The 26067-nt window shown below is 50.6% G+C and overlaps 8 protein-coding genes across 8 annotated transcripts; 3 read left to right on the top strand and 5 right to left on the bottom strand.

Annotated features, from left to right (window-relative positions):
• Positions 1 to 843: 843 nt before the first annotated feature.
• BO83DRAFT_189938 (cytoskeletal protein-binding protein SLA1) lies at positions 844 to 4893 on the bottom strand. The gene is made up of 5 exons (XM_025526539.1): positions 4604 to 4893; positions 3073 to 4401; positions 2977 to 3007; positions 1074 to 2924; positions 844 to 1014 (listed from the first exon to the last, which is right to left on the bottom strand). Exons 1-5 carry the CDS (start codon positions 4799 to 4801, stop codon positions 989 to 991), a joined length of 3435 nt encoding a protein of 1144 aa, XP_025382309.1. The 5' UTR covers positions 4802 to 4893; the 3' UTR covers positions 844 to 988.
• Positions 4894 to 5936: 1043 nt separating this feature from the next.
• On the bottom strand, positions 5937 to 7726 carry BO83DRAFT_189932 (PRKCSH domain-containing protein). Its single transcript, XM_025526538.1, has 2 exons — positions 7528 to 7726; positions 5937 to 7464 (listed from the first exon to the last, which is right to left on the bottom strand). The coding sequence occupies exons 1-2, from the start codon at positions 7642 to 7644 to the stop codon at positions 6061 to 6063; spliced, it is 1521 nt and encodes a 506-aa protein (XP_025382308.1). The 5' UTR covers positions 7645 to 7726; the 3' UTR covers positions 5937 to 6060.
• A 979-nt stretch (positions 7727 to 8705) lies between these two features.
• Positions 8706 to 10140, top strand: BO83DRAFT_383399 (pirin family protein). Its single transcript, XM_025532463.1, has one exon. The coding sequence runs from the start codon at positions 8988 to 8990 to the stop codon at positions 10056 to 10058; it is 1071 nt and encodes a 356-aa protein (XP_025382307.1). The 5' UTR covers positions 8706 to 8987; the 3' UTR covers positions 10059 to 10140.
• A 50-nt stretch (positions 10141 to 10190) lies between these two features.
• pmt4 (dolichyl-phosphate-mannose-protein mannosyltransferase) lies at positions 10191 to 13198 on the bottom strand. The gene is made up of 4 exons (XM_025528873.1): positions 13098 to 13198; positions 12722 to 13003; positions 11008 to 12652; positions 10191 to 10956 (listed from the first exon to the last, which is right to left on the bottom strand). The coding sequence occupies exons 2-4, from the start codon at positions 12947 to 12949 to the stop codon at positions 10502 to 10504; spliced, it is 2328 nt and encodes a 775-aa protein (XP_025382306.1). The 5' UTR covers positions 12950 to 13003; positions 13098 to 13198; the 3' UTR covers positions 10191 to 10501.
• A 191-nt stretch (positions 13199 to 13389) lies between these two features.
• Positions 13390 to 14846, bottom strand: BO83DRAFT_189896 (uncharacterized protein). The gene has a single exon (XM_025526536.1). It carries the CDS (start codon positions 14709 to 14711, stop codon positions 13596 to 13598), a length of 1116 nt encoding a protein of 371 aa, XP_025382305.1. The 5' UTR covers positions 14712 to 14846; the 3' UTR covers positions 13390 to 13595.
• Positions 14847 to 16193: 1347 nt separating this feature from the next.
• On the top strand, positions 16194 to 17833 carry BO83DRAFT_403856 (putative MFS transporter; the record flags this gene model as incomplete). The annotated part of the gene is made up of 4 exons (XM_025533656.1): positions 16194 to 17168; positions 17231 to 17595; positions 17651 to 17750; positions 17810 to 17833. The coding sequence occupies 4 exons, from the start codon at positions 16194 to 16196 to the stop codon at positions 17831 to 17833; spliced, it is 1464 nt and encodes a 487-aa protein (XP_025382304.1).
• Positions 17834 to 22711: 4878 nt separating this feature from the next.
• Positions 22712 to 23776, top strand: BO83DRAFT_403855 (S66 peptidase family protein; the record flags this gene model as incomplete). The annotated part of the gene is made up of 1 exon (XM_025533655.1): positions 22712 to 23776. The coding sequence occupies one exon, from the start codon at positions 22712 to 22714 to the stop codon at positions 23774 to 23776; it is 1065 nt and encodes a 354-aa protein (XP_025382303.1).
• Positions 23777 to 24552: 776 nt separating this feature from the next.
• BO83DRAFT_432443 (uncharacterized protein) lies at positions 24553 to 25938 on the bottom strand (the record flags this gene model as incomplete). The annotated part of the gene is made up of 6 exons (XM_025535622.1): positions 24553 to 24911; positions 24977 to 25044; positions 25103 to 25482; positions 25538 to 25614; positions 25678 to 25714; positions 25768 to 25938. The coding sequence occupies 6 exons, from the start codon at positions 25936 to 25938 to the stop codon at positions 24553 to 24555; spliced, it is 1092 nt and encodes a 363-aa protein (XP_025382302.1).
• Between the last annotated feature and the right edge of the window lie 129 nt (positions 25939 to 26067).

The following is a 26067-nucleotide window of genomic DNA, read 5'->3' as shown; positions in this document are numbered from 1 at the left end:
TTACAGACTATTTATTTACTTAACTAATCAGGAGGATTGTATAATTACTAATAATAGTTCTTTATTCACTTATTATGATACTCTTTGACAGGTAGGTCAGTTTCTGTTTCTCAGGTGATCGATGCATAGTACTAGTATGAGCCATCACCTTGATGATATGTTATTATCATAGTAATCCGTGTATACCTGGTACACCGTCCAAGTGACGCGAATACCGAGCAATACCAAGCAATACCAAGCAACTGAATCGTACACAAGTAGTACTAATAATCCCTATTTTATCTGCTGAATCACGAGCTATATGTACCGTACATGTAATGCAAAGATTGCAAAGCAAAAAAGGAGATGCACATCGGGATCGAGCAGAAAGCAGAAAGGGTAAAAGGAAAAACGGAACGTATAACGGGGACAAGAGAGATAGTCATGTTCAGGAATTAATCGGAATGAGAAGGTGAGAAGAAACGAATGCAACACCTCCGGCCGAACGCAGAAAGGAAGCGTGCAGCATGAGCATGAGGATCGGGTTGATAGGAAATAAATTGGGGGGCGGATGTGTACTCTCACGGCAAGAAGACCGTGAGGTAATATAGGATACAAAAGAAACCAGGAAGCAGAAGAACGGGGGTGAGTTTCTGTCTTCCCAATATTACGTATTGATGGGATGGAAGCAGCGTCGAGGTAAGAGAGAGAAGAGAACATCAGAAAGAAATTCTAAATCGCTGAAGCTGCGTCATGTAAACAAGACTCGAGACATTGCTTCAGAACTCGCTGCGTGGGTCCATTGCGTCCGGCCATGACTAAGGTAGAGAGAGAGGGAGCTCTGATATACGCATTACAGCGTCAGAAGTGGCAGAAATGAAAGCAAACCGCGGCATCATTTATGTATGATGTGCATGCCATTCCCGCCAGCAAGAAATAGCAAGCGACCATGTATAGTAAAGGAAAATCGTGTGTCGCCAAGTCACAGACTGATATATACAGGTTTGAATTAGAATCCAAACGGATTGGTAGGCGCTGGTGAGTTCCGTTAGCTTGACCCCAACCCGAAAAAGTAAAAAAGTAGATGAACTTACTGGCTTGTGCGAGATTGGCCCGGAGACCGGTCGGCTGAGGAGCGAGCTTCTTGGGAGGCTCGTTCTTCACACCAAACCGGACAGCAGGGGCGGGTCCGGTCTGCTGTGGCTGCAATGGTGCAGCCGTAGGTTGTTGCGGGATTGGCGGCACAGGAGGTGCGCTGTAATGCATGCTGCCAACACCATTCATACCCGTAGGTTGGGGCTGCAGAGGCGGAGGCAGAACGGAATTGATGCCGGTTTGCATCGGCTGCTGGGGTTGCGGCTGGAAGCCCCCGAAGCCTGTAGGCTGTGGCACCAGACCCGGGTACCCAGCTTGCTGTTGCTGGATTCCGAACTGGGACTGCGGCTGGAAACCGGTGGGCTGCGGTGCCAGTCCATTCTGGAACTGAGCCTGAGGCATGAAACCAGTAGGCTGGGGCTGGAGAGTGGGCTGGAACCGCTGTTGGTTCAGTTCGGCCAGACTTTGTCCCGGCGGAGCAATCTGCGGTCCCGACTGAGGGATACCAGTCAGTTGGGGTTGCAAAGGAGGCGGACCGAACGAGTTTGGCTGCTGAGGGAAGTTCTGGGGCGCGGAGAGGGGTCGCTGGGGTGGCGGAGGAAGCAAAGAGCTCTGTCCCATGCTCTGAGGCGGCTGGGGGCGTTGTCTTGAAGCCTGCTGGAAGCCCGTTGCTTGAGGACTGAACCCTTGGGCACCCGGAGCAGGCTGTTGCGCGGCTTGTGCCAACTGGGAGAAGAAGCCCGGCGTGGCTCCTGTCTGCTGTGGTTGCACTTGCGTTGCGGGCACCGCAGTGTGCTGGGGTTGAATGGTCGGCTGTGGCTGAAGAGCTGGCAAGGGCGCCGGCGGAGATTGCGGGGCAGGAGCCGCAGGCGTAGGCTGAAGAGGAGCTTGAAGCAAAGACAGGTCAGCCATCGCGCCTGCGAGTGGTTGCTGAGCCGGTGGTTGTGTCGTGGCGGGAGAGGACGCAGCCGGAGGGGGGCTTGAGGGAGTAGCTGGCGTCGAGGGAGCTGGAGCGGCGGCGGGAGTAGCAGGTTGCTTGGGCTGCTTCACCTCCCAGGCATCGTCGTCGAAGCCCTTCTGAACCGGGGGTTCGGAAGGTGCAGCAGTGGTGGGGGGTGTCGCACTGCGCTCTGCAGGCTGCGAAGCATCCTTCTGCTCAAAGGCCTTAGGGTCAACCACGTCGCCGGCTGGCGAGGTGGGAGTGGGCCGGCCTTTACGAGTGTTGTTGCGAAGGACACCTCCAGGGCCAGAGAAGATGCCGGCGGCACCCTCTTCGCCATTCCCAATGACTTCTTCGCCGCCAAAGCTTACGTTACGTAGCTTCGACTTGGCTCCGGTGCGGCCAAACATGTTGTCCAGGTAGCGCATCACTCGCAAAATATCGCCTTCCTTCAGACCGAGCGTGCGCAGCACCTCTGGGGTGATGTCCGGAAGCACGGCCTCGTCCATGGAGTCCTTGACGAAATTTTGGGCATACCGCTCGCATTGGTGCGGGCCAACGCCGGCCTTGAGGAAGAAGTCAAACCAGTCATAGTCGGATTGCTGGAAAGAAGCTCCGGCGGTAGCTGAAGCACGTTTGCCCTCAGAGGGGGACCGGGCCTTTTCAGGCTCGACACGTTGAGAACGGCGTCTGATGTCCGACAACGGCTTGTCCTCGTCGAGAGACACGCCTGTCATCTTCTCTACATACTCGAGATCCTCGACGGACATCTTCGGGATGGGAACCGCGATTTTGACACCGTTCATCTTGTGCAGATGAATCTTGCCATCCTGCAGGCCAATGAATTGCGCCTCGACAGTGAACGTCTTGGTGCGATCAGTCCATTGCCTTGTTTTGGCCGGATCCGGTTCTGCTTCCATTAGCCACAGACTCAGCACTTGAGGGCGAACGTGATGACTTACTCGGCTTGTGGCTGCTCTTGCTATCGCGTTTCTGGCGTCAAATAGTCAGCATCACCTACAGCAATTGACACCCTGGCTTTCGGGAGAGGAACATACCTGACCGTCAACCGAATCGGTCCGCGACTTGCGCAAAGCCTCCTTGGCTAGGCGCGCTTCCTCCATGCGATTCTTCTCTACAGTGGAAAGGCCCGGTTCGGAACTAATCACCGGAGTCCCGACCGTTCCGGTAATCTCAATGTAGCTACTTGGGACGACACCCTCCTTTCCGTTCTTCAAACGCCGCACCTGCCACCATTCTTCGGACTTGCCGTCATCCAGGACGATGACGTCGTCGCCCGCGGCCACCGTCACCTCATCGTCTCCTTGAGCCATGAAGTCGTAGAGAATCTGGCCCTTCTTCTGTCCTCCACTGGTACCAGCGGCGATGACCTCCTTCAGACCCTCTGCGCGATAGGCGCCGGAAATTTCACCAAGGGCTGAGACAATTTCCCGAGCAGTGTCCTTGGCACCCGCGTGGAAATCGATGCTCTTACTGGGCCGGACCAGATCCACAAAGACGTGCTTTCCTTCAATCGAATAATGGGTGAGCTTGTCTGCGGTCCATTCCTGCACATCACCACCCTCCTCGGGCGAAATAAAGATGGTTCCGGTTGCGACATTGATACCCAAGGTTGTGGGCATCTTCTTGCGCTTGCCCATTACTTCCACCATCTCATTGATGCTGTAGATATGGTAGCCGGAAGGGGAACGAGGGGTCGGTTGGCCGACTCTGCTGTACGGGGGCGATTCCTGCACATGGCCACCGCGGTCGCCGTCGCGCACCGAAGAAACCTGAGAACGAGGAGGCCGAGCGGGCTCTGGAGGAGAATCCAGCGAGACTGGCGACGAGATCTGCTCGGACGGAGGACGCCGTGGTAACGCAGGCGGAGGTGGCGAGGGCTCGTTCCGGTAGGGCTCCTCCTCGGGCTCATCGTACGCTGGCCGTGCCGGCTGAGGGGGCGGGGGAACGCCTCTGGGTGGTTCCGGTTCTGTCGCAGCGGCATGCTGCTTGTGGATGATATCTGCGATGGCCGCGGCGGCAGGATTCTGCACGGCATCAATTGGAGGAGCTGCGCTGGTCCCGTTGACTTCTTCCTCCGTCACCGTCGGTCGCTGCGGGAGGGCGGGTGGCGCCGGTTCGGGTTCAGATTCGGCGGGGGGAGGAGATGGGATGGCTGGTGCAGGGGCATGGTGCGCGCCTGCATCTTCGAGAATTTCGATGTAGTTCGCGGGGGCGAAGCCGTAATCGGAGTTGACACCGACCAGGGTCCAGTCCGGGTCGGAGGTATCATACACGATCAAGTCTGCATCTTCGGAGAAGGAGACCTCCTCGTCCGTCTGGCGTGTATAATCGTAGAGCGCTTTGGCCGAGTGTACTGGTTGAGCCTACGTGTCCGACAGAAATTGCGTTAGCACAAGCGGTCTCAAATCTGGAGACAAGAGTTGCAGCGTTGCCGGTACCCCTGAGCGTGAGGGCCGGCCGCGGCGACCATACACCGGACGATGACGCATGCAAGCTTGAAGATATAGTCCGACTCTACGTCAAGAAATGTTGGGGGTGGGGGGAGGGAGGCCTAAAAATCCTTACCTCCTCGACGTAGTTGCTTGGGATGAGACCCTCGGGTTCATCGTCATCCTCACGCTCGGCCTTCTTCTTAGCCTTCCACCAATCCTCCTCTTCGCCTTTCTCGAGGATGTACAGCAGATCGCCTTCGCGTAGCTCTAATTCCCCCTCCGCTTGGGGGAGGTAGTCGTAGATGGCCGTGTAGACACCGAGGAAACCCATGGTGGGAAGCCGTTAGGTAGCCAAACGGCGATGGAGAAGGGTCCGGGGGTTGTGTGCCGCGGCTGCGGAGGGCAGCGTGGACGAGCGAGGCTGTGGGCCTGGAATCAGGAGAGGATGAGCCGGACGAACCGGGTGGATAAGAGGCGGGAGGGAATGGAGGGGGGAAGTTAGGGTGGTAAATAGTATGTACAGACGAGGAAGATCGGTAGATTGGGCGGAGGAAGGAAGAGTGAGTGATAGACAGGAGACCCGTGCAGCAAACGTACCGAGTCGAGTAAGTATCTCTCTGCTCTCACTAGTTAAGTTAGTAGTGGGCAGGTACGTAAGTGGTCCAAGTGGAAGGAGGCAGCCTTGGCAAGCACCCAAGCAGTACGTAGATAGTAAGTAGTAGTAACTAGTGGATTCAAAGGCAGTCTAGACGGGAATTCAATACCAGGGTTGTTCGCCGGAGGGAAGAAACCGGGAAGGTATGCGGCAGCCTTAAAGGTAAAGTATTAAAAGAGAAGTGGAATAGAAACGGGGGAATAGAAGAAAGCGGAGGGAAAGAAAGAGGAGGAAGGGAAAAAGGGACCGAACTGGACCGGCGATGAAGCAGCAGCAGAAGGAAGAGCAACAGCCCGAAAAGAGAGAGTCGCGGATGGCTGAGGGGGCCGGGCGGTCACGTTTTCTGCACCCACGTTTTCTTGGATTTGATACTTTTTTAGTTTATTAATACCCAGCAAGCAGGTGTTCGATCGATCATATCTGCACCTGACAAAAGTCTTATACAAGAATAGATGTAGTTCTTCTCTACTCCGTAACTCGGTGTGAGATTATTCTTCTTACCATTATTCTTAACATTATTCCATCTCTCTCTCTCTCTCTCTCTCTCTCCTCTGACCCTTTTGACATTGAATGAGAACGGCAATAATGCTTCGGACAAGCCTGGAATGCCCGCCTTCCCCCCCTTATCGGTCAGCCCAGCCTCTTTGGGCACGCATGGTCTCCCCTCCCCCCGGAAGCCTCCATCCATTATTGGCTCTTGTGCTCGCCATGGGCCGGAATTGAGTCTACTATTTACTTCATACTTATTGAATTTAATTAATGGCAGGTCAATAGTCCCAGTACACGGCAACCGGGATAATCGTAATCTATGCAATGGGATATAATCAGCCGTAGCTACGAACGCACGCTAGAAGAAGAAGAAAACACATGGTAGACGCAAAGAGGAAGTTGCACAAGGGCACCCCGATAGAGCAAAAGCAAAGCCCTCACATTAGCTACAACTCATCCTTCACCCTCTTCTTGCTTACCTCCTCGGCTTCGTCGGTCTCCAATGGCTGCTGTTCTTCCTGGTGCTGCGGTTGTGGCTCCTGCCCTGCCGCCTCTGCTTCAGTCGTCTCCTTGGAAGGAGCATCCGAGACCATCTCTTCCTGGGAGCCCTCTCCGTTGTCTTCCTCCTCCTCGTCATCATCAACGAGGCCGCGCAGTTGACGTTCTCCATTGACCGAGATGACCTCCAGCGTCCAGTCCTTGCCCTTGGCCCACTCTTCCAAGCGCTTCTTCAACGTTTCGAGCTTCTCTGGGTCCAGATCGTGCTTTTTCAGGTCCTCGCGCGACAATTGTTGCACTTCTCCGTTTTCGCGCTTGGCCACAACCTCAATGATCTCTTCTCCAGCCCACGCGACGCGTCCTTTCTCAATCTCCTTGCCTTCCGATCCCACCAGCTTCTGAGCACCGACCTGGATATCTCCGACGACCGGGAACTCCTCCATCACGGCGGATTCTACTAGTCGTTGCGCCAACTGATACTCCCGGAGCGCTTCCCAGTCCGATACTTGCTCCGGGTCTAGGATCTCGCGACACTCTATTCCATGTACTTCGTCCTGCTGGGGCGGCAGGAAGGCAACGTCGTTACATAGACGCGGGGTGTAGATGACCATGAGATAGGAACATGTGGTCAGCTCCTTGATCCAACCAATGCGGTCTGTCGACTGAGGGTGACAATGAAACTGGACCTCGATCTTCCGGTCCCGACCTGTCAGGTCGCATTTCGTGCCGCCATCCAATCGTTGCACCAAGTACCTGGAGCCGCCCTTCGTCTGGAGCTCTGCCACGTCTGTGACAGCTTTCTTCTGGTCTGAAGCCCCTTCTACCTCATCTTCGTCGCCCTCTCCCTGAGGGAATTTGCCCAGAATGAAGGAGTGTGTTGTATGGTCCTCCATAGGCGGGTAGTTGGGAACGCCACTTCCCGAAGGGAGGGCGTGGAACTGCTTAATCTGGTTCTTGTAGCAGAAAGAGTAGGACCACCATCCGGATATATAATACATGCATTTGCCCTCCATCTCGCGCAGGAGCTCCAGGCCCCGATCCATCGCGCGCGCCAGCTCCTTCTGCTCGTCCGCTTCGTGAGGATGTCCGGTGGCATTGGTCCGGTCTTCAACATCGACGCGGGGGATCTGGCAGAGGAACCGCTGTTCTCCCAGAAGCATTTCCTCATAGCTGAATCCGTCGTCGCCATCGCGGGGGGTTGCGTGGTTGTTGTCATGGGTATTGCGGCCTAGGTACACTTGGGCGGACTTCTCTTGATCATCGGCGAAGGTCGAAGAGCTATCACTGCGCTCTCGTAGGAGCTCTCTGGCATGGGAATCGAGGACGTAGTCATCGGGGAAATGCACCTCAAACTAGACGTAGAAGTCGGTTAAATTTGGGCTGTGAGGGGTGCACAAGTGAGATGCGATGCATACTTGAGGGTAAGCTAATAGGTCATCATTGATGTTGAAGGCCTTCTTGCTGGCCCAAGCTGTAGAGCTGGCACACGCCAACGCTAGCAGAATATGTGCAGCCTGGTTTCGACGAGGCATGGTCGATTGTAGAAAGGAGACGGGGTATCAATTGAGACGGGTCGGGGTCAAGGCCGCCGGCCGCGGTGTTCCTGAATGCGACGATCTGGCCTGATTGGGTGCGTGACGGAGACGGGTGGCCAGTGGCTTAGTGAGGGGTAGGAATGAATACACAGGGAATACGATCAAGGGAACATTATTGTAAATATGATGGCATAAGAATCAGAATTACAGTTGGGGTATGATGATCTTCGAGGCCGTGATGCACCCAGGGACATGCCAGTTGGGAAGAGCAGCGCAGCAGCGGAGAGCCGGGGGATATCTTATCAGCACGTGCACCTACAAAGCAAGTAATTTAACTAAAATTACTGTAGTACAAAGTTATGCAACTACCAGCATCTGAAGAAGCACAGATTACGATAGCATATTCCAGAATTATACACCACCCATCTCCCAATCAATCATGACTGACTAACCGTCAATATGAAGAACTGACTCAAACCACCCCCCCCCCAATTCATCCGTCCAAAAATAAAGAATGTCTTTCTATAATCATGGTAAAAGTAAAAGAAAATGGGAAAAAACATACAACAGAAGGGATTCGCTGGTGGTCACCCACCCAACTACTAACCTCCCGGCGTGTGGCTTGAGTACGGCTGAGCGGACGGGAAGCCCTATTTTCCACACCCTATGGTCGTATGTACTAACTTATTCATTCATTATATTTATAAGGAGAACATTATGAGAGGTTGGTGTATGAGAGTTCCGCTTCCTGAAAGCTCTCTATCGGCAATCACCAGTTTGGCAGGATGCTGCACTATCTCGACTAATCTATGTTCCTTACCATTAGAGCACACCGTATGACATCTTTATGGCATTGCCTTGACATTAGACAGTGCCTGGGCTGTCTGACGCGACATTCATCCGTCCACGGAAAAAAAGAAAGAACAACCCAGCTGCACTGACCCCACTGAGTCAGCCCTGAATAATGGCGCTAAAACTGCTGACGGCAATCTTTGTAAGAACTTGACCCATGGTGCACATTCATGATCCAGCATACTACTTTTGGTTACGGAGAAACGTAGTAGTACTATTTTCTCTCTCTCTCCCCCACAATTGACTTTCCTTTCCCCCCCCCCACCAGCCAAAAAGAATAATTCTGATTATGATTACTTACTCTATGCTAAGCTAAGCTAAGCTGAGCTAACTAACCTAGTTTTAACTAAATCGAATCATCAGCTTACCCAAATCATTATAAGAAGTTGACTAAACCCCAAATTCTAACTATCCCATCGTAGCCAGCACCTTCTATATCATTCGCACTGCCCTCAGACAAATTATAAAAGGCCGTTCACAGGAACCCCATGAAACTCCTCGTTTCGTTTTTCATCGCTATCATTGCTATTGTCTTGACTTGCAATACATCTACATCTACATCTACTTTCTTCTACCAGTTTACTAGATTCTTTACTACTACATCTACCAACACCACCACCGCCACATCAACCAACACAAATCCATCCAACATGTCCGTCCCCCGCGCCATCCGCCAAGCCTTCCTCGCCATCGAACAAGCCGAAGGCGCCGGCGCGCGCGTCCGCCGCTCCATCGGCACACGCAACCTGCGCAACTTCAGCCCCTTCCTGATGCTGGACCACTTCACGATCGGCAAGGGCGCCGGATTCCCCGACCACCCACACCGCGGGCAGGAAACCATCACGTACCTCCTCTCGGGCGGCGTGGACCACGAAGACTTCGCCGGAAACCGGGGCACGATCGGCCCCGGAGACCTGCAATTCATGACCGCCGGCCGGGGAATAATGCACGCGGAGATGCCGCACGAGAATCCCGATGGGAGTCCCAACGTGGGCATGCAGCTGTGGGTGGATCTGCCCAAGGAATTGAAGATGTGCGAGCCGCGGTACCGTGATCTGCGGGCGTCAGAGATCCCCATTGCGAAGGCGGATGATGGGCGCGTCACGGTGAAGGTCATCTCGGGCCAGTCGCATGGAGTGGATTCCGTAAGGGATCTGGCGTATACGCCTGTTTGGTTGTTGGATATGACGGTGAAGCCGGGCGGTCGGGTCAAGCAGGTGTTGCCGGTTGGGTGGAATGCGTTTGCGTATACCTTGGCTGGGAAGACGATTTTCGGGTCCGGTGGGGAAACGAAGACAATCAAGGAGTTTCATAATGTGGTGTTTGAGCAGCAGGGTGATTATGTGGAGGCGTCGGTGCCGGAGAATGCGGATGAGGAAGGAAGGTTCATTTTGGTGGCGGGTCAGCCGTTGGATCAGAAGGTCGTGCAGTATGGTCCGTTTGTGCTGAACAGTGAGCAGGAGGTGTATCAGGCTATGGTGGACTTTCAGACGGCGTCGAATGGGTTTGAGAAGGCCAGGAATTGGGAAAGTGAGATTGGGAAGCGCATGGCTTATTAGATTGTTATATTTGTTTGTTTGGAACTGCTAGATGAGATTTGTATTGTGTATTGGCGTTTGGTTTGAGTTTTTTTTTTTTTTTTGAATGTTTGTATAGATCACCGAATACTATTATGAGTGATGAGATCAATGGAGCTTCCTCAAGTAGAATTATGGTAGTCTGAACCCGTATCAACAATACTGAAGATAGTAAGGAGTTAGATAAGATGCATAACATTCGCTATATCAACAGGGAGAACTCAGAAATCGAGCAAAATCATCCCAGTCACGCCAAAAGGCGGTTCTCGGAACACACCCAACGGCGGTTCTGGATGGACGTAAGAATCTGACCCCAAGACACCTATTATATCTTACAGAACGCCTACTCCGGCCTAAACCGGAGTTCACCAACCCTACATACTCTTCTTTCCTGCCAACTGCAGGCTTAATCAACCGCCATTCATCTATTTGGCAAAGTGCAGGTCGTAGCCCAGCCACTTGCGGGCAAGGATACCCGGCACATCCAGACCCGGGGTGCCGTAGGTCAACGGGGCGTAGAAGACGAATCCGTAGATCGTACCGGCCAGGATGACCAGGGTCGCGGCCCAGCCCGCAACAAGGGACTTGGTGCCCATGCGTTCCTTGGCAGTAACGAAGCGTCCAACCGAAGCTGACGCCTTGGCCTTGCCCGACGGGTCATCCTCGGACCGCACACGCTGGATGACCGAGAGCGGCTCCAGGTTGAAGATGAACTCGATCAAGGCACCAGCCACAAGAGCGGAAGCAAGATGAGCGGGGAGGTAGTGGTGCAAGAAACGCTGACGGCCCATCAGCCAGAAGGGGAAGTAGTGGGCGGCCCAGCACAGGAACAAGAATCCCATGCTGTTGTACAGACGGGAACGGGAACCTTGGCCCCAAACTATCACTCGTTAGTAGCTGCTTGTTGAAAATCACAAGGGCTTTCACTTACTCTCTTCCACAGCATCGACACCGCGACGCAGAGACAGCTGGTCAGCACCGATGACACCAGCGAACACCGCCAACAGACTGCTGGCGATCCACCATCCGACCGGGTTACCAAGGAAGTAGATCTGCTCCCGGGTGTCGTTCTTGGTCCAGAAGCTGACACCACGGAGCAAGAAAGGCCACTGGAAGGGCTCACTCGCGTACGGGTGGCTGCTGGTCAAGGCATTGTTATGGAAGAACATGGCACGCTGCAGTTCAAGGTACTTGCGGAAGAAAGGAAGGTGCTTGACCTGGCGCTCTTCCTTGACCAGACGGGGACTGTCCTCTTCCAAGGACTCAATAGACTCAACGAACCACAAATTGCTGGTCTGGAGGATGTTCTTGTTGCCGTTGATCTCGGCTTGCTTGAAGGCCCAGTCGGGCAGCGGCGTGGTGTGAGTCCACATGGCCACACGGGTGGGCATATGGATCAGCTTGAAGTGGCTAGACAAAGTGCGGAATGCCTGACCGGGCTTGCCATTCTCAATCTTGATCTCGAACAGCGTGTCGTTGTGCCGGTCACCGTTGGCAATCTCATGGGAGACAGTGGTGAACTCCTGGTTGGTCGGGTAGTAGGGAGATGCAACATCGTGGGTGAGCAAGATCGTGTCTGTGCCCGTATGGCGGAGCTGAACAACATCACCGTTGCGCACCTTGTGTCCGCTGATGTCAGTCACATCCAGAGGCACCGCGGGGATGATCTGCCATTGGTTGTTCGTGTCGTTGTAAGGGTATCCGGTAACCTGCTGGCCCTGACTGGAGATACGTCCATCATCGTACCGAAGGGGGTACCTCTCGAGGTGGCTGTGAAGATAGACCTTGGTATCCTTGTGCTTCATGGTAATAGTGTCGTAGTATTCGATACCGACAGACTGGGCGCTCAGCACATTGTCGCTGAGAGTTTCCTGGAACTCGGGGGTCATGAAATCATCGCCGGGGCCGGAGCGGGTGAGGATGGCAAAGTGGACTTGGAACCAGAACAGATAGAAGAAGAAGGGCACAATGATCAGGGCAAAAGCGCGAGCAACGAAGTGCTGACCCCACTGGAACATGGTGAGAGCACCGCCACGACGGCGGATATCCAAGAGGTTCCACAGATCAACCATGACGGCGGAACCGATGGTGACGAAAGTGAAGACACCGACGTACTTGGTGGAGATGACGCAGCTAAGCGACACACCGGTCAGGAGCAGCCACTTCCACCATTTCCGTCCGAATGGCTCATGACGCAGCTTGTAGAAGCGGATATAGCAGAGGATGCTCAGGGCCATGGTCAGGACCAACGAGGCATCCAAAAGAATCAAACGGTCCTCTCCGACATGGGCATTGTCAAACAGGACAAGACCAGCGGACAAAACACAAGCAGGCAGCGAATATCCAGATTCCCACATGATTAGGAACACAACGGGAACAGTCAGGGCACCGAGCGCGGCCGGCATAGCCCGAAGAGCCACGTAGGGGACCTGGTGTTCAATGTAGGAATCACCAATGTTATCGAAGAGGAAGTGGCCATCATAACCGACCAGCCAGCCCATGAAGGCGAAAAGGAGCTTGCCGAACGGAGGGTGGACATCGAAGAAGTAAGTGCGCTGGAGGTAGTACGAGGCAAACTAGAGCGGATTCCCGTTAGCAACCCGCCATGATGGAGCTTCATAACGATCAATTGATTGCCAGCCTACCTTTCCAAAGTGCACCTCATCAAAAACGACCTCGTTGGGATAAGAAATCTTGTAGAAACGGGTGACGAATGCAAGCACGGTCAGAATGGAAATGGCCAGCCAGTAATCCCATTCCGAACGAGGAGCAGTCGCTTTGGACAAAGGAGAAGAGAATTTATCCGCAGGCACGGGAGTACTCTCCTTCTTGCCGCCCCTCTTGCGAAGAGAGGGCGAAGGAGATGAAGACATGATTAGGTAGTGTGGTCAAGAAAAAGGAACGAACGAATGACACCTAATGGACTTCTAGAAGCCGCATACGGGGGGTCAGGTCAGCAAGCTGGACGGAGCGGGCAGGAAAGCATTCGCATGCTTGTGCCTTTGTAGGAGGGCTACTTACAATAAAAAGCAAGAAAAAAGCCAGTCAGGAAAAGAACATGATAGACCGAAGGGATGAATATACTTAATGGTCACAGCCGCAGCAGCAAGAGGGGGGGGCGCGGTTTTCTTGTTGCCGATGGGAGCGGATTGCGTGTCTTTCTGGCCTCCCAAACGCTTGCGGAACGGAACAAGGCGTTGGTCCGAACTTGAAACAAGCCCCCGTCCAGGGCCAATTTATGGGAAACGTCGCGCGATGAAACACGTGTACTTCAGCGCTACTGCGTAGTTCTGCCTCCAGGGTTCGATCGTCATTATCCGTCGGAAATTCAATATTTGGATTTGAGCTATTATATAATGTTATCATGATGGTGCTGATGAACCCGATCAACGTATTCCTCAAAACTACCTGGGGATATCCAATGCCAAATCAATGCACCTCAAACGCTGAACATGACCGCATGCAGTATATACAATTTGAGAAAATGAAGAAAGAAAAATGACCCCACATTCACCTATTTCAACCGTCGTCCGACACGTTCAGTAATTCAAGTTCCGTCTTGACAAGTGACTGAAAGTCACTGCGCGAGATGCCGGTAGCTTTAGCCAGTCGGAACAGACCCTTGATGCTCGAGCCAATATGCTGTTTGACGCCCACTTCATACGCCGACTGGTTCTCAGCCTCTTGTTCGAGTCGGGCGACAGCTTCGGAGCTCGCAGAAGAGATGGAAGAGGGTCGAGGGTGGTTTAAGCCAGCATGATCTCCATTGGTAGCAACACCATTTGAAGTATTAATTGGCTTGTCAGCTTCGTCTCCATTGAATTGTCGCTGAAGCAGTTTGGCCAGCATATCGCCATTGAGGGAGGAGGGTCCGACCTCGGGTTGGTCTTCCTCGGGATCATGGTTATCCATGGCAGGCTGTACATCACCGTAGCGAGAAAAGTAATCCGCTTCCGACTGCTGCAGGGATGAAACGGCATTAGGAGCGGGTGTCTTGTTTGCAGGAGTTCTTCCGGGAGTTGCATCGTATTGAGCCCAGTAGTCATCGTCATCATCTTCCTCCTCTTCTTGGTTCTTTGCCTGTTCAGCGGCCTCGCCTGCTTTTAGGGCGTCCTCTAGCAGACGGTCTTTCTGGAGAGCATTGGCCTCCCCGATGGACACAGACCAGTCTTCACCGTCATCGACGTTGCCTTCATCCGGTAACAGTTCTGCTACCCGCCACGCGGGGCCCCCGCCTTCTTGATCGTCGGGGCACCAGAGGTAGATGACTTTCAAGCTGAATTCGGGAAGTATTACGCGCGACCGTAGGGTCTCTTCGTCTACACGCATGTACCTGACGGGGAGCTCGTCGGGGAGCTCAATTTCACCCGACACCGGGTGTGGCTCGAAGGTTGCGCCATCCACCAATGTTTGGAGACGCTCAGCCAGTCCAGCATCCCAGCACAGCAGTCGGAGCCATGATTCGGTGGGCGAGGCAGATACGGAGCTTAGAATCTTGACCCGTTGACGGAGAATGGGAGACAGGAGGGGTAGCAGAGCCGGAGGGGGTTGAGGCGATACGAAAGCTGTAGGAAGACAGGCGAGTAGAGGTGGCAGCAGGGTGCGGGGCTCAGGAGGGGGGATGAGTGCGACCATCTTGGGAGAGGAAGAAAGGAGACTGGGTTGCGCAAGTCGCCTGGAGGTACTGCTGAGGTGGCAGCTGCAAGTGATTTAAGAGGGGAGCTCTGTCGACAGCTAAGTTGGGGGAGAAAAGCTGCGGCGGTGAAAAAGGGAAGATTGGATCAGTCACAGCCAGCAGGAACGGGTACACAGGATCGCGCAGTCACAAGCGCAAGTCGAGAGTGAGAGAACTGATTGAAGATCAGGAGGATAGAGCCATCTTTCTATATGGCAGAACCAGGGGGGAATGGAGAGGACAGACGATCAGTCAGTCAGAATCAGCAGCGTGGCCATCGCAGGTGTTCAGGTCCCCTTCCTTTTCAACCATGGATCTCCTCACGGAGCTGTTTGGCTCCCTTCGCCCGAAAGAACCGGCGTGGGTCGCAGGCCTGACGAGAGAAGACGCGGGGGGGGGGCCAAATGGACCCATGGAGTTTCCCGTGAGCCATTGAGAGAGGAGCAAATAATCAACTGGAATGGAGAGGCGATCCTTGGAAGAATTTATAGATAGTGGATAGTGGTTAGATAGATAGCAGAGATAAAAACTGGGTGTAGAAGAATTGCTGAGTGTTTAAACTCTCAATGAATTCCAATCAAAGCAGGGATCATGCGGATCCCGAACCTCAGGCAGGACTTCTTACCTTTTTATACATTTCATAGAAGCAATCTATTCTGATGCTTCTAGAAATTCGATCACATTCAATGACCTAACTAAATATATTGCTTGTTTACTTGTTTCTATCTGGACCATGCAGATGTTGTCTCACGGTGAAAATAATTTCCTGCCCGTCGCTGGTTGCATTCTTGATGCACACTTCAGCTCGGGATTTGCTTATCCAACCATCGATTTCTAATCAGCTCACCCATAATTAACTATTACTTAGTAGTCTAGACTACAGTAAGAGGACAACTGCTACTCCACTCATAGTCTGTCGGACATATTCAAAGATATACATTCCCCACTGGAGCTTGTTCTGCATTATGATTGCTGTGTCAGTCGCTAAACAAAAAGCAAAATCTACCAAGTCATACTTCGATTGGCTTCTTTTAGCATCCACGCAAACAATCTCATCAGCTTCATCAGCCAGATATTAAACCGCCACCGAATCAGCATGGCTGTCCGCCCTCGCCATCACTAGTCGCAATCGCAATTGATTAATGCCCCGCGACTTCCAATGCAGCGTTGGGCGCTACGAGGGCTCAGCTCTCCTTCGGAGATCTCCCGGCTTATCCTAGCCAATGGATGCTCCAGATGGGGACAAAATTTGCAGGGCCGTCCAGGTTGAAGAACGACTAGCGAACGGAACTATGCATGGGTCGCAAGCTGGTCCAAATCCCGCTGAAAACTAAAAGTGGAGGAGACATGATAGATAAGTCGGCTGCTGCCAACTCTTCCTCAGAATATGCCACTACGCTCGCGACTGTCGCATCTGTTCTTCAATCGCTCGCGTGTACATCATGGATCCCAAATATTCCGAGACGGTTGTTGTTGAGAGCCACCATGGTAAGGTCGAAAGCATGCGGGAAGCCCAAGGTTACGCGGATCTCGACCCGGAAGAACTGAAGGCTCTGGAGACTCGAATCCGATGGAAGACCGATTTGCGCCTCTGCACCATTGCTGGTATCTTGTGCAGTCTCAATCTGCTTGATTCCGGCATCTTGTCGTCGGCCTCGGTTACCAGCATGCCCGACGACCTTGATCTGGTGGGCACGCGATACTCCGTCTCAGTCTTCATCTTCACCATCGCCAGTATCGTCTTCCAGCTGCCATCGACCATCGCAGTCCGCTGGGTCGGGCCACGCATCTGGTTCGCATGCATTGCCTTCGCCTTCGGACTGATCACATTGTGCACGGCCTTTATCCACACCTGGAAGGAGATGATCGCCCTCCGCGTGCTCCTGGGTATGTCCATGTCGGGAATATACCCGGGTCTGACCTATCTCATCAGCGCCTGGTACCCGCGGCGGGAGCAGCAGCTGCGATTCGCCCTGATGCAGTCGGGTGAAGTCATCGGTCTTGCGACAGGTTACATCGTGGACTACGGCCTAGAATTGTTGGATGGAAAAGCAGGCATGCAAGGCTGGCGCTGGATGTACCTCGTGCAGGGCCTCATTAGCTGTGTCATTGGAATAGCCACCTACTGGTGGATCATCGACTTTCCAGAGAATGCGCATCGTAGCTTTTGCTTCATGTCCGAGCTGGAGGCCCGTGTCGCTGCTCAGCGCATCAAGGCAGACCGTGATGATATCGTCCCGGACCCGTTCTCATGGCGCAAGGTTCTCGCACCCTTCGCCGACCCGAAACTGTACGGCTTCGCATGCATGTACTTCCTGTTGAACCTGGTATCAACTGCGTTGAACTATTTCCTCCCCATGATTCTCGAGGATGGCATGGGGTTCTCGAGCAACGCTTCAATTCTCCTATCCACGCCGGTAATACCCTCACCCGCATATCTTCTACTTATAGTCGAATACTAATAGCATCCTATTATCAGCCCTACTACTGGGCTGTCATCCCCGTCATCTTCACCTCCTTCGTCGGAGACAGATTCCGCATCCGCGGCCCCCTCATCGCCTTCAACGCCCTCTGCCTCATCGCCGGGTTCCTCATGTTCGGCCTCCCGTCATCCACGCAAGTCACCGTCCGATACATCGGAACGTTCCTCGCGACGGGAGCATACGTCTCCAACTGGGCAACTCTGAATGCCTTTATGGCCAATAACGTCGTCGGCCAATGGAACCGCGCGACCACAGCGGCGGCAGTATCAGCCTGTAACGGCCTGGGCGGCGTTGCGGGTAGCTACATTGTACGACAGCAGGAAGCACCGCGATATGAGACGGCAGTGTGGGTGTCTATCGGGCAAGCACCCCATACTCCAAAGCCATTTTCGAACACTTACTGACTGATAAAACAGATCCCATATCCTAATGATAGCTCTGGTGTGCGTTTTCACCTTGTTTTTCTGGTACCTGAATCGACAGCAAAAGCACAAGGGAAAACTTATCCAGAACATGGTATGTCTTGCCCTTGAGGTCCTTGGATATTCTATTTTTATTTAATAACACCATTCCAGGTCGGATTCCGCTATACTTATTAGTTACCGTTTCTGGTTATATGCGGCAAGGCCATATTAGAATCAAAGAAGATATACATAGTTATATATATGATGACGACTCAAGATCAGTGATAAGAAAATGAACGTGCAGCATTGATCGAATTTACCAGTAGTACTAGCCCCATCATGAATCTTGAGAATCGTCGTCATGGAGTAGCAGTATTCTGGATTAAGTGTGATTGCACTATAGAATATTAAGAATCTAAAGAGGGCACTACGTAAGGGGTGTTATGTTAGTGTGTAGTATATTATGTCATCTCAAACTGAGCCGGGCATGTAACAGGATGTCGTATATAGTAAATATGACGCTTACTTAAAGATAATCAAGGTGAGAGAAATGTGCTTCCAATGAGATTTCACCTTACTGTGATCTGTCATCAAAGACCAATTCATTCTCCAGTATACAGCAGACCCGATAGTATATGATATAATATATAAAAAATAAAATATATAAAAATATTATTTCATATATTTAACTACTTCTGTTCTTCGTGCTTAATACAATTATCTTTAGATAATTATATATTTGAAAGCTTAGCTATAGAATACTCATCTATTCTTATTTATACATAAGTACGCGGTATTATTCAGACTTATTTCTTTTCTTTCATTTATAACTAAGTTACTTCTTAGATAATGATCAGTTAATTTCTTCTTAATATAGTTTAACAGTACATATACCAACAGGGCTAAGCTAACTGGGACAGAGAAGCGATCCTAGGATTTGACAGTACTGCTTGGGTGAGCTCAGGATAAGAGCTGCTTTACTGTCGCGCGACCAGGATTGGCTTAGGGTAAATATAATGATAGTAAGGATGAGCCTGCTCACCCAACTAATCTCTACAAATAAATAATCAAGAAATCTTGAGAGTCACAGTGGAGTGACTAACAATCAGGTCAGGTCAGGCCAGCTCAAAATTCAAGTTAAGTGTGGAGTGATTATATCCGACTGTTATATCTCATTTGTACCCTAACTGTAACCTAGCAATTAGAATGAATAATTTAGATAATGATCTATGTCTTTCTGACTAGCAGCTACATCTGAGTAAATGATAATTAGATCAATTTTTTAGTAAAATTTTCCATGGCGAAGTCTTTTCAGCGCCCGTTCGCATGCCTTTTTTTTTTTTTTAAATGCATGTTCGATTTTCGCACGTACTCTGTGGCGGCCCAAATCCCAAGCTCCTGGTTAATGCTTTCCGAAGTCTGTATGAAGCGTCTGATATGTTTGAGTTGCTTGCTCTTCATCTTCAGAGGACAAAATACCACATAACTTTTCCAGTATTGGTGCCTTGACAGTGCAGTTCGTAATCGTATAAGAAGGTTGGCGCGGCAATCTAAGTGGGCGGTTTGTGAATGGCAGGAGCTGCGCGTAGTATTGGCGAGGGGTCTTGCATATACTGCCCAGGTTGCTTTCCACGGTCCTTGATAATTATAACTCAGAGTTCGCATATAACAAGCATGATAATGGCAGCCAATAACTTACTCTAAAGATGACAAGTCGGATAAAATATAGAGAAGCAGTCAGACCAAGTATCTTCGGTAGATTTTGTGCACCACTTTGGTGCTTTTTATGGTAATGGTCCTGCATTATCTTGTTCGCAACATGATCCCTTTCACAGTGGTGGGCTAAATATGGAGTCAGTCTCTCTGAGTCTTACCTTCATCGAATATGAGTAAAGAGGTTTGGCTCAGTTTAACAAAACCATGGGATAGTGCGTCATATAGAACCTGATATGTCGAAACTGCAATTTTATTTTCAACAAGGCATTATCCCATATTGTCTTCTCTTTCCAGTATTCCACCTGATCGCTACTGGTGAACCCTCTGCACCACATAGAAGGAACACGGTTTCGTATTGTATGTATATGCTGCTCAGATAAAGCAACTGTGGGACAGAGTAGCCATACGAACTAGTAATTATTAGTTACAGCACCTCTAGAGCAAGTGTCTCCTTTGTCTATGTCTGCCAGAATCCGTAATATGGCTCTGTTGCTCCTATTAGCCATACAGTCAAAGCCGTAGTAAGACTCATCATACACTTGTGTTTTCCCAGTACCTGTTGGCATCTTCCTATATGTTAATATGTAATATTCGCTCTGGGGGCAGTGATCATACCACAACGATTACATTACGTTTCAAACTCTCGTTCACCATCTCCTATTGATACTCTCTGATTCTAAGTTCCATATTGGCTGTCGGCCCCGGCGTACTGTTTGCATGGTAATCGATAGATGAGGCCATTTTGGGATTCGAGAGAAAATAACTGTGTGTTCCTTGTGACTCAACTAAGAGAGATACCCTGAAAGTATGTAGTAGCTTGCGCCCATCCTCAAGGATAAGAAGTATCAAATATATCGATAGCTGCCGACGCTTATATACTATAAGGCTGGTTGGCCCCTCAGAAAAGGACACGCATCACTGCCCAACACATTATCATTATGAGGGCGTGGACCCAATCATGCCCGAACACAATGCTAACTGTGCTTTGATCGCATATTCCAGCAGAAGGTCGTATAGTACCTAATCTAGCCCTTCCGTAGGGGTTCAGAGAAGATACACGAGATACGGGAGAAGATGTTTGGGTGGAGGGGGGAGGGGCGACATAATAAACGGACGATCTAGATCGAGCAATTGCTGGCGCGGAAAGGGCTGGCAGCGTAGAAAGAGCCTAGCAATATTTGAATAAGCAGAAAGTTATGGCTCAGAATTCCCACACTATGCAGCCAACAGTCTGCGCCTACTGCCAGGGCACAGGGATTAGTGCGGTCGAATTACCAAGTAGACCTTTCACTGAAGCTAACTTGAGGCTTTATGGTGCAATTGCCATCACATATGAGCGGGCTTATCAATAAAGGCTAAGGCAGCATGTGGCCTCGGGAACTGTACTCGCACTAGGTAATATGAGAAGACAAGCGTGCTTCCTAGCAGGGTTACGTCGTGCCGTACACTCGATTGGCAGAATCTCCATTCATCCTGTTTGGTAAAAGTAATTGTCTTTATTAAATTTGTGCTCCCTGCACCACACAGCCTTCGCACTTGGTAAATGTCGCACCGAGAGAGAGAATAGAATGCAAGTATTCTTAGATGTGAGAAATGAGTACCAAGTTTTCCTGGGTCGCGAATTGTAAGAGGTAGGTAGTTGTCTAGTCTCCAATTTTAGGGCGAGGCTTCGTGCTTAGGATTTTAGCAGTGATATGCTAAAGAACGCCACAAAACCTCCGGTTCCTCTTCTACGCAATCTACAGGCTTTTCCAATTGATTAAGCCACGTACTCCGAAGTAGACAGGCATAATCCGCTGGTATGGCTTGGCATTGCTTGATATCAGTTAAGAGCAGTAACTATTTGCAAGAGTGGGTCCTGCGACTGATCATGGTTTCTTGTAACGAAGCAAAGAAACCCTCTTCTTGAGCCGATTATCCGGAACTGAAGTCATGATCCATCCAAAGCGCATGGAGCTGCATAGGCCGGATCTTAGGTAACTCTGAGTCAGATAACTAACTAAGCTGTAGAGAGGTGATTAACTAACTAGTGGCCTGTTAGTCACGTAAGGAATAAGGCAACACTACGGAGTTAAGTGACTCCAACGAGGCGGTGCATGCAAACTAGAATACCCATTGGAATATTAACAATGGTCGGTCGACCTATTGTCGTAAAAGGGAAATATAGCAAGGGCCGCAGAGCGCGTATGCAGCGCCTCTTCTCAGTTAATGCCTGTATAGCTACTGTACTGTTCAGATTGACAGAAGGTGGGAATCCACCTTCTTCTGCGGGGTACAAGATTCCTTACTCCGTGGAGCAATGGCCATCTCTAAGCCACCAACTAGTGGATTGACTGGACCAGTTTCTCTCTTCCGCCCCACTTAATATGTGCGCATGATAAGAAAGTAAAATTGCGTTATGGCGGTCCCTCTATATGTCCACAGACTAGCAACTGACGATAATTATTTTCTAAGAATCAGAGCCTGCCAAGGATTCAGAATCTTTCTTCTCCTTTCAGTAATCTCAGTATCAAGGAACTAGTTGATCTGCCTCAGAACAACGCGTGGCCTAGTCCATTTTCTGGTCAAGATATTCCAAGATACCTTACTACTGCATACATACATGGCTTATCAGGTAAGCTTTTTAGAACCTTCGTGAACATTACCCAGAAGTCGCATTCTTAGCCCCAGTGTTGTAGGGTGAGATTTATTTAAATCCTTTAGCGCCTCATTTATAGACTCTTTACGCCATATGGGCGCATGGTCAATCCGTCTTGTCTACTTACGAACCATAGCAGACATAGCCTTGTCCGTTATGGACCTGTCGAGTGACGGTCAACAAGGCTTGCTGGCAGACTTCGGGGGGTTGCTGGGTATTAGGAAATGCACGGACATTAGTTGAGTGAAGACACTGGGACCAATAATAAACGGGGGATAACTACCGTAGAGACGATAGTACTAAACTACTTAATGAAAAGTACGTACTTGGGAATATGGATGGTGGTCTGTATCAATTAAATAGATGAACAGCGGCTTCTGCCAACTCACTCATTAAAAGGGTGGACATACGTCGATACCTACGGAGTACTATGAACCAACCTTACTACGGCGGATCCCCCCCCCCGGCCCGGCGGGGATATCTGCCAAATAGATGTACGGAGCACTAAATACAGACTGTGTACGCCGTGGTACGGAATTTAACCCACTCGTCAAATGTTAAGCACAAGCCGCACTATTTAAACCAGCTCCACAACGCGCTCCATCGACCGAAGTTGAGAGACCAGCGGCTTGTCACGTTGACGAGTGGCGTTAGACTCCTTGGCAGATCTACTTTGATTCTCGTCTTATACAATAATCGCTCAGCGCCCAACGACCTCAATGGACACAATTGTTCCGAAGGCTCTAAAGAGAGGAGACAAGATAGCCTTTATCTCGCCATCTGCACGCCTCAATGACATCCTACCTACTCCCCTCGCACGAGGAAGAGCCTGTCTGGAGTCTCTAGGCTTCCTTGTGCAGATTATTTTCTCTAGCCAAGCAACAGCCACAATCGCAGAATCTATCCGCCTTCGATGCGAGGAGATCCATGCCGCATTCCGTGATAGTACGATTGCCGCCATTGTTTGTACAATTGGCGGCGCGCATGCTAATGAACTGTTACCTTTTCTTGATTACTCGCTTATTCGATCAAATCCTAAAATCTTTGTTGGTTACAGTGACACCACCTTCCTGCATTATGCAATCCAATCTCAGACCGGCTTGCGCACGTTTTACGGACCCAGTATTCTTACAGATTTTTCGGATTTTCCCAAGCCTATACAATTCACAATCGACCACTTCGTCCATGTACTGACTAATAATACGGGAATGCCAGTGGGTCCACTTCCTCGGTCTCCTATATGCTCGAATGATCATAGCGACTTCTTTTTTGGCAAAACGATAGATGAAAGTCAGCGCGAATTCATAGATTCACCGTCGTGGAGATGGCTTCGGAGAGGTCGAGCCACTGGATATCTATATGGGGGCACTGTGACCTGCGTTGTGCGTCTTCAGGGAACTCACTACGCCCCTGCCTCGTGGAAAGATAAGATTCTCTTTCTTGAGTCTGCGATGGGTGATAACATGCAACTGCCGTATTCTGTATCCCAGTTTCGGAATAACCTTGTTGATCTTGCTCTGTCTGGCATATTGCATGAAGTCCGCGGACTGGTCATTGGGCGCGGATACAAATATGATACTCATATGCAAGATGAGCTTGCAAGTGTGATTGAGGAAGTCTTTGATATAATTGTTGGTCGCAGTCATGAGGAGCAGCTGCCGATTTTGATGAATGTTGACTTTGGCCATACGAGCCCGTTCCTGACTCTGCCCATCAACACCCTCGTTAGATTAGACTGCGATCTCGATGAGTTTAGTGTTCTGGAACCTGGGGTGCGGGCCTGACGAGGTAACTGTACTGATTGCGCTTATGTCTGTAGATGAACTCATCTGTGCAGTTGACTGGAGGGCTGTCATGTAGCAAAAATATAAGGTTGCTGATGTTATATAAATTCGCTAGGAATGAGGTTGTCCTCACACGGCAGGGCTAAGGCAGAGATCAGATTATAGATGTTTAATAATTTTTAAGCTTACAGCATACTCTATTTCCCTATACATAACGAGAGTGAGATGCACGACATGCCGAAAAGTGCTACTATCAAACAAAGCGCTTCGCTACCGCTCTCCTCCATAGTATGCCACCTCAGCTCTTTCCGCTTCTTCTATCAGCTTGTATGATATTGTATTCATTATGGTGTTTTGGGTGACCGCTTGAACCGGACCACCATCTTAATTAAGAATTAGATACATTATAGAATTTCAGACTAGTTATCTTGTCTTATTAGTATGCCTGAATAACCCACTCGCTTCTATTCTGTTCTTATGTATTGCGTACGGAGTACTGTGTTCCAAAATTACTGAACAGCCACTATACCATCATACCATGCTATTGCGCCTTCTCACGCCACTGTTCTCGGATGGGAATAGCCCGCCCAACAATTTCCCCGCATTAGAAGCATGACAGTAGGGCCTGGAACAGAGTCACTGTGTATGGATTAGTCAAGACAATCTCGAGAATTCCCCTTTTGCTGGTTCCATCTCCTATTACTATGCCATGTGCCACCGCCCCTTGAGGTAGGTAAATACATGAATTCTGGACACGTGTTGTTACATCTATGACTCTACGGCCCCTCTCTCTCCACAACCGCATACCCGTGCACCGCCTCCTCCAACGAGATATTCTCCGAATAATACTCGGATTCACGCGCCACAATCGTCTGACTCCCCAGCGACGGGACATGCGATCCGCGCGACTGACTGTTATCTCCGAGTCGGGAGAATCCCTCCGGAGTCTTGCCATTGGCCTGGTTAGTTGGATAGCGGCGCTGGTAGTAGCGCTGCGGAGTCTGGGAGGATCCCTTGCTGCGTAGCCGTTGAGGGAGGATGCGCATGATCAATGGCCAAATGGGTGGGAGACAGGCGGCGATGATGATGATGCCGCCTTCTAGGATGGTCCAAATGCCGAGGTCGGTGGATGTCCCTGTATTGTATTTAATAAGTGGTTAGCAGGATTATTTATGGATTAGGAACAGGGGACGGACGTACAGGTTGGGTCGGTCGTGGCGTTTTCTTGGAAGAAGATTGTCATTCGTAGAATACTGGCTACGGTTCCTCTGGTGGGGGGTTAATTCATTCCGGTGATGTTGGGGTGGTGAAGTATGTAGTACTTACAAACTGCCGAGAAGAAATACTCCAGTTAAAGCTAATTTCTGCCCCATTCGCGTGTGTAGTTTCCAGACGTATGGTAATGGCATGATCAGGATGAGGACGTCTGTCAAGATGTTTGGCGGTGACACGTAGCGGTAGAAGGCCAATTGATTGAAGCACGATCCTCCTTCTATGGTTTTGTTCCAGACGTATGCTATCGGCCAGCACTGGAAGATGGCTGCAAATAGGATGCCGAGGCCGTGTCCGAGCACGATGGCACCGACTATATAGGCCAGTATATTGAATGATCGAGTGGTGAAGATCCGGAGGTAGAAGACCAGGATGGATATCTTGGCTGGTGTGACTGTAAAGGGGAAGTCGAGAATCTCATTGGCGTACAGGCCCTGAATTATGTTGAGTATGCATCTCCGAGTAAACAACCAAACAAGATGGTTATACCTTCTCCAAAATCACCAGCTTTTCAGGCGTCTCTTCGACATATTCCATGTGATGTCCGACTCCTGCGAGCTTGACCACTATGCGAAAAGAAACCCAACGGTCAGTGCTTGGTCTCGTTATTATCGAAATGTTCCACTTACAGATAATGTACAAAGCTGATTGGCCTAAGCTGGCGATCTGCAGAAAAATGTAAGCACAAAACAGTAGTAACCAGAAAGATAGGCAAGTACCAATGCCAGAAGAATTAGGTAATCATCGAGAGCGAAGGCCAGCTGCTGCAGACGTCGTCGTGTATAAAAGCGTGCTATAACCACCACGATCTGAACAACGGCAATCGCAACGGACACGCCTATCAGCGCATCGCCGTTGTATGGGACATCAGAATCAGATCGTGCATTCATCGCCACCTGAAACTCGACTTTTCATCTGCCATTAGAGGTCCCAGGCTGCTACTTCAACAATTGCACGCATCTGCAGTCTGCAGCTCTCATCAAAGCAAGAGGACATTGAAGGGGTGAGGGAATTTCATC

Source organism: Aspergillus eucalypticola (genome assembly GCF_003184535.1).
Source record: "Aspergillus eucalypticola CBS 122712 chromosome Unknown BO83scaffold_45, whole genome shotgun sequence".
In the NCBI taxonomy this organism is placed as follows: domain Eukaryota; kingdom Fungi; phylum Ascomycota; class Eurotiomycetes; order Eurotiales; family Aspergillaceae; genus Aspergillus; species Aspergillus eucalypticola.
The sequence above is the reverse complement of the archived record's forward strand: the minus strand, read 5'-3'. Positions and strand labels throughout refer to the sequence as shown.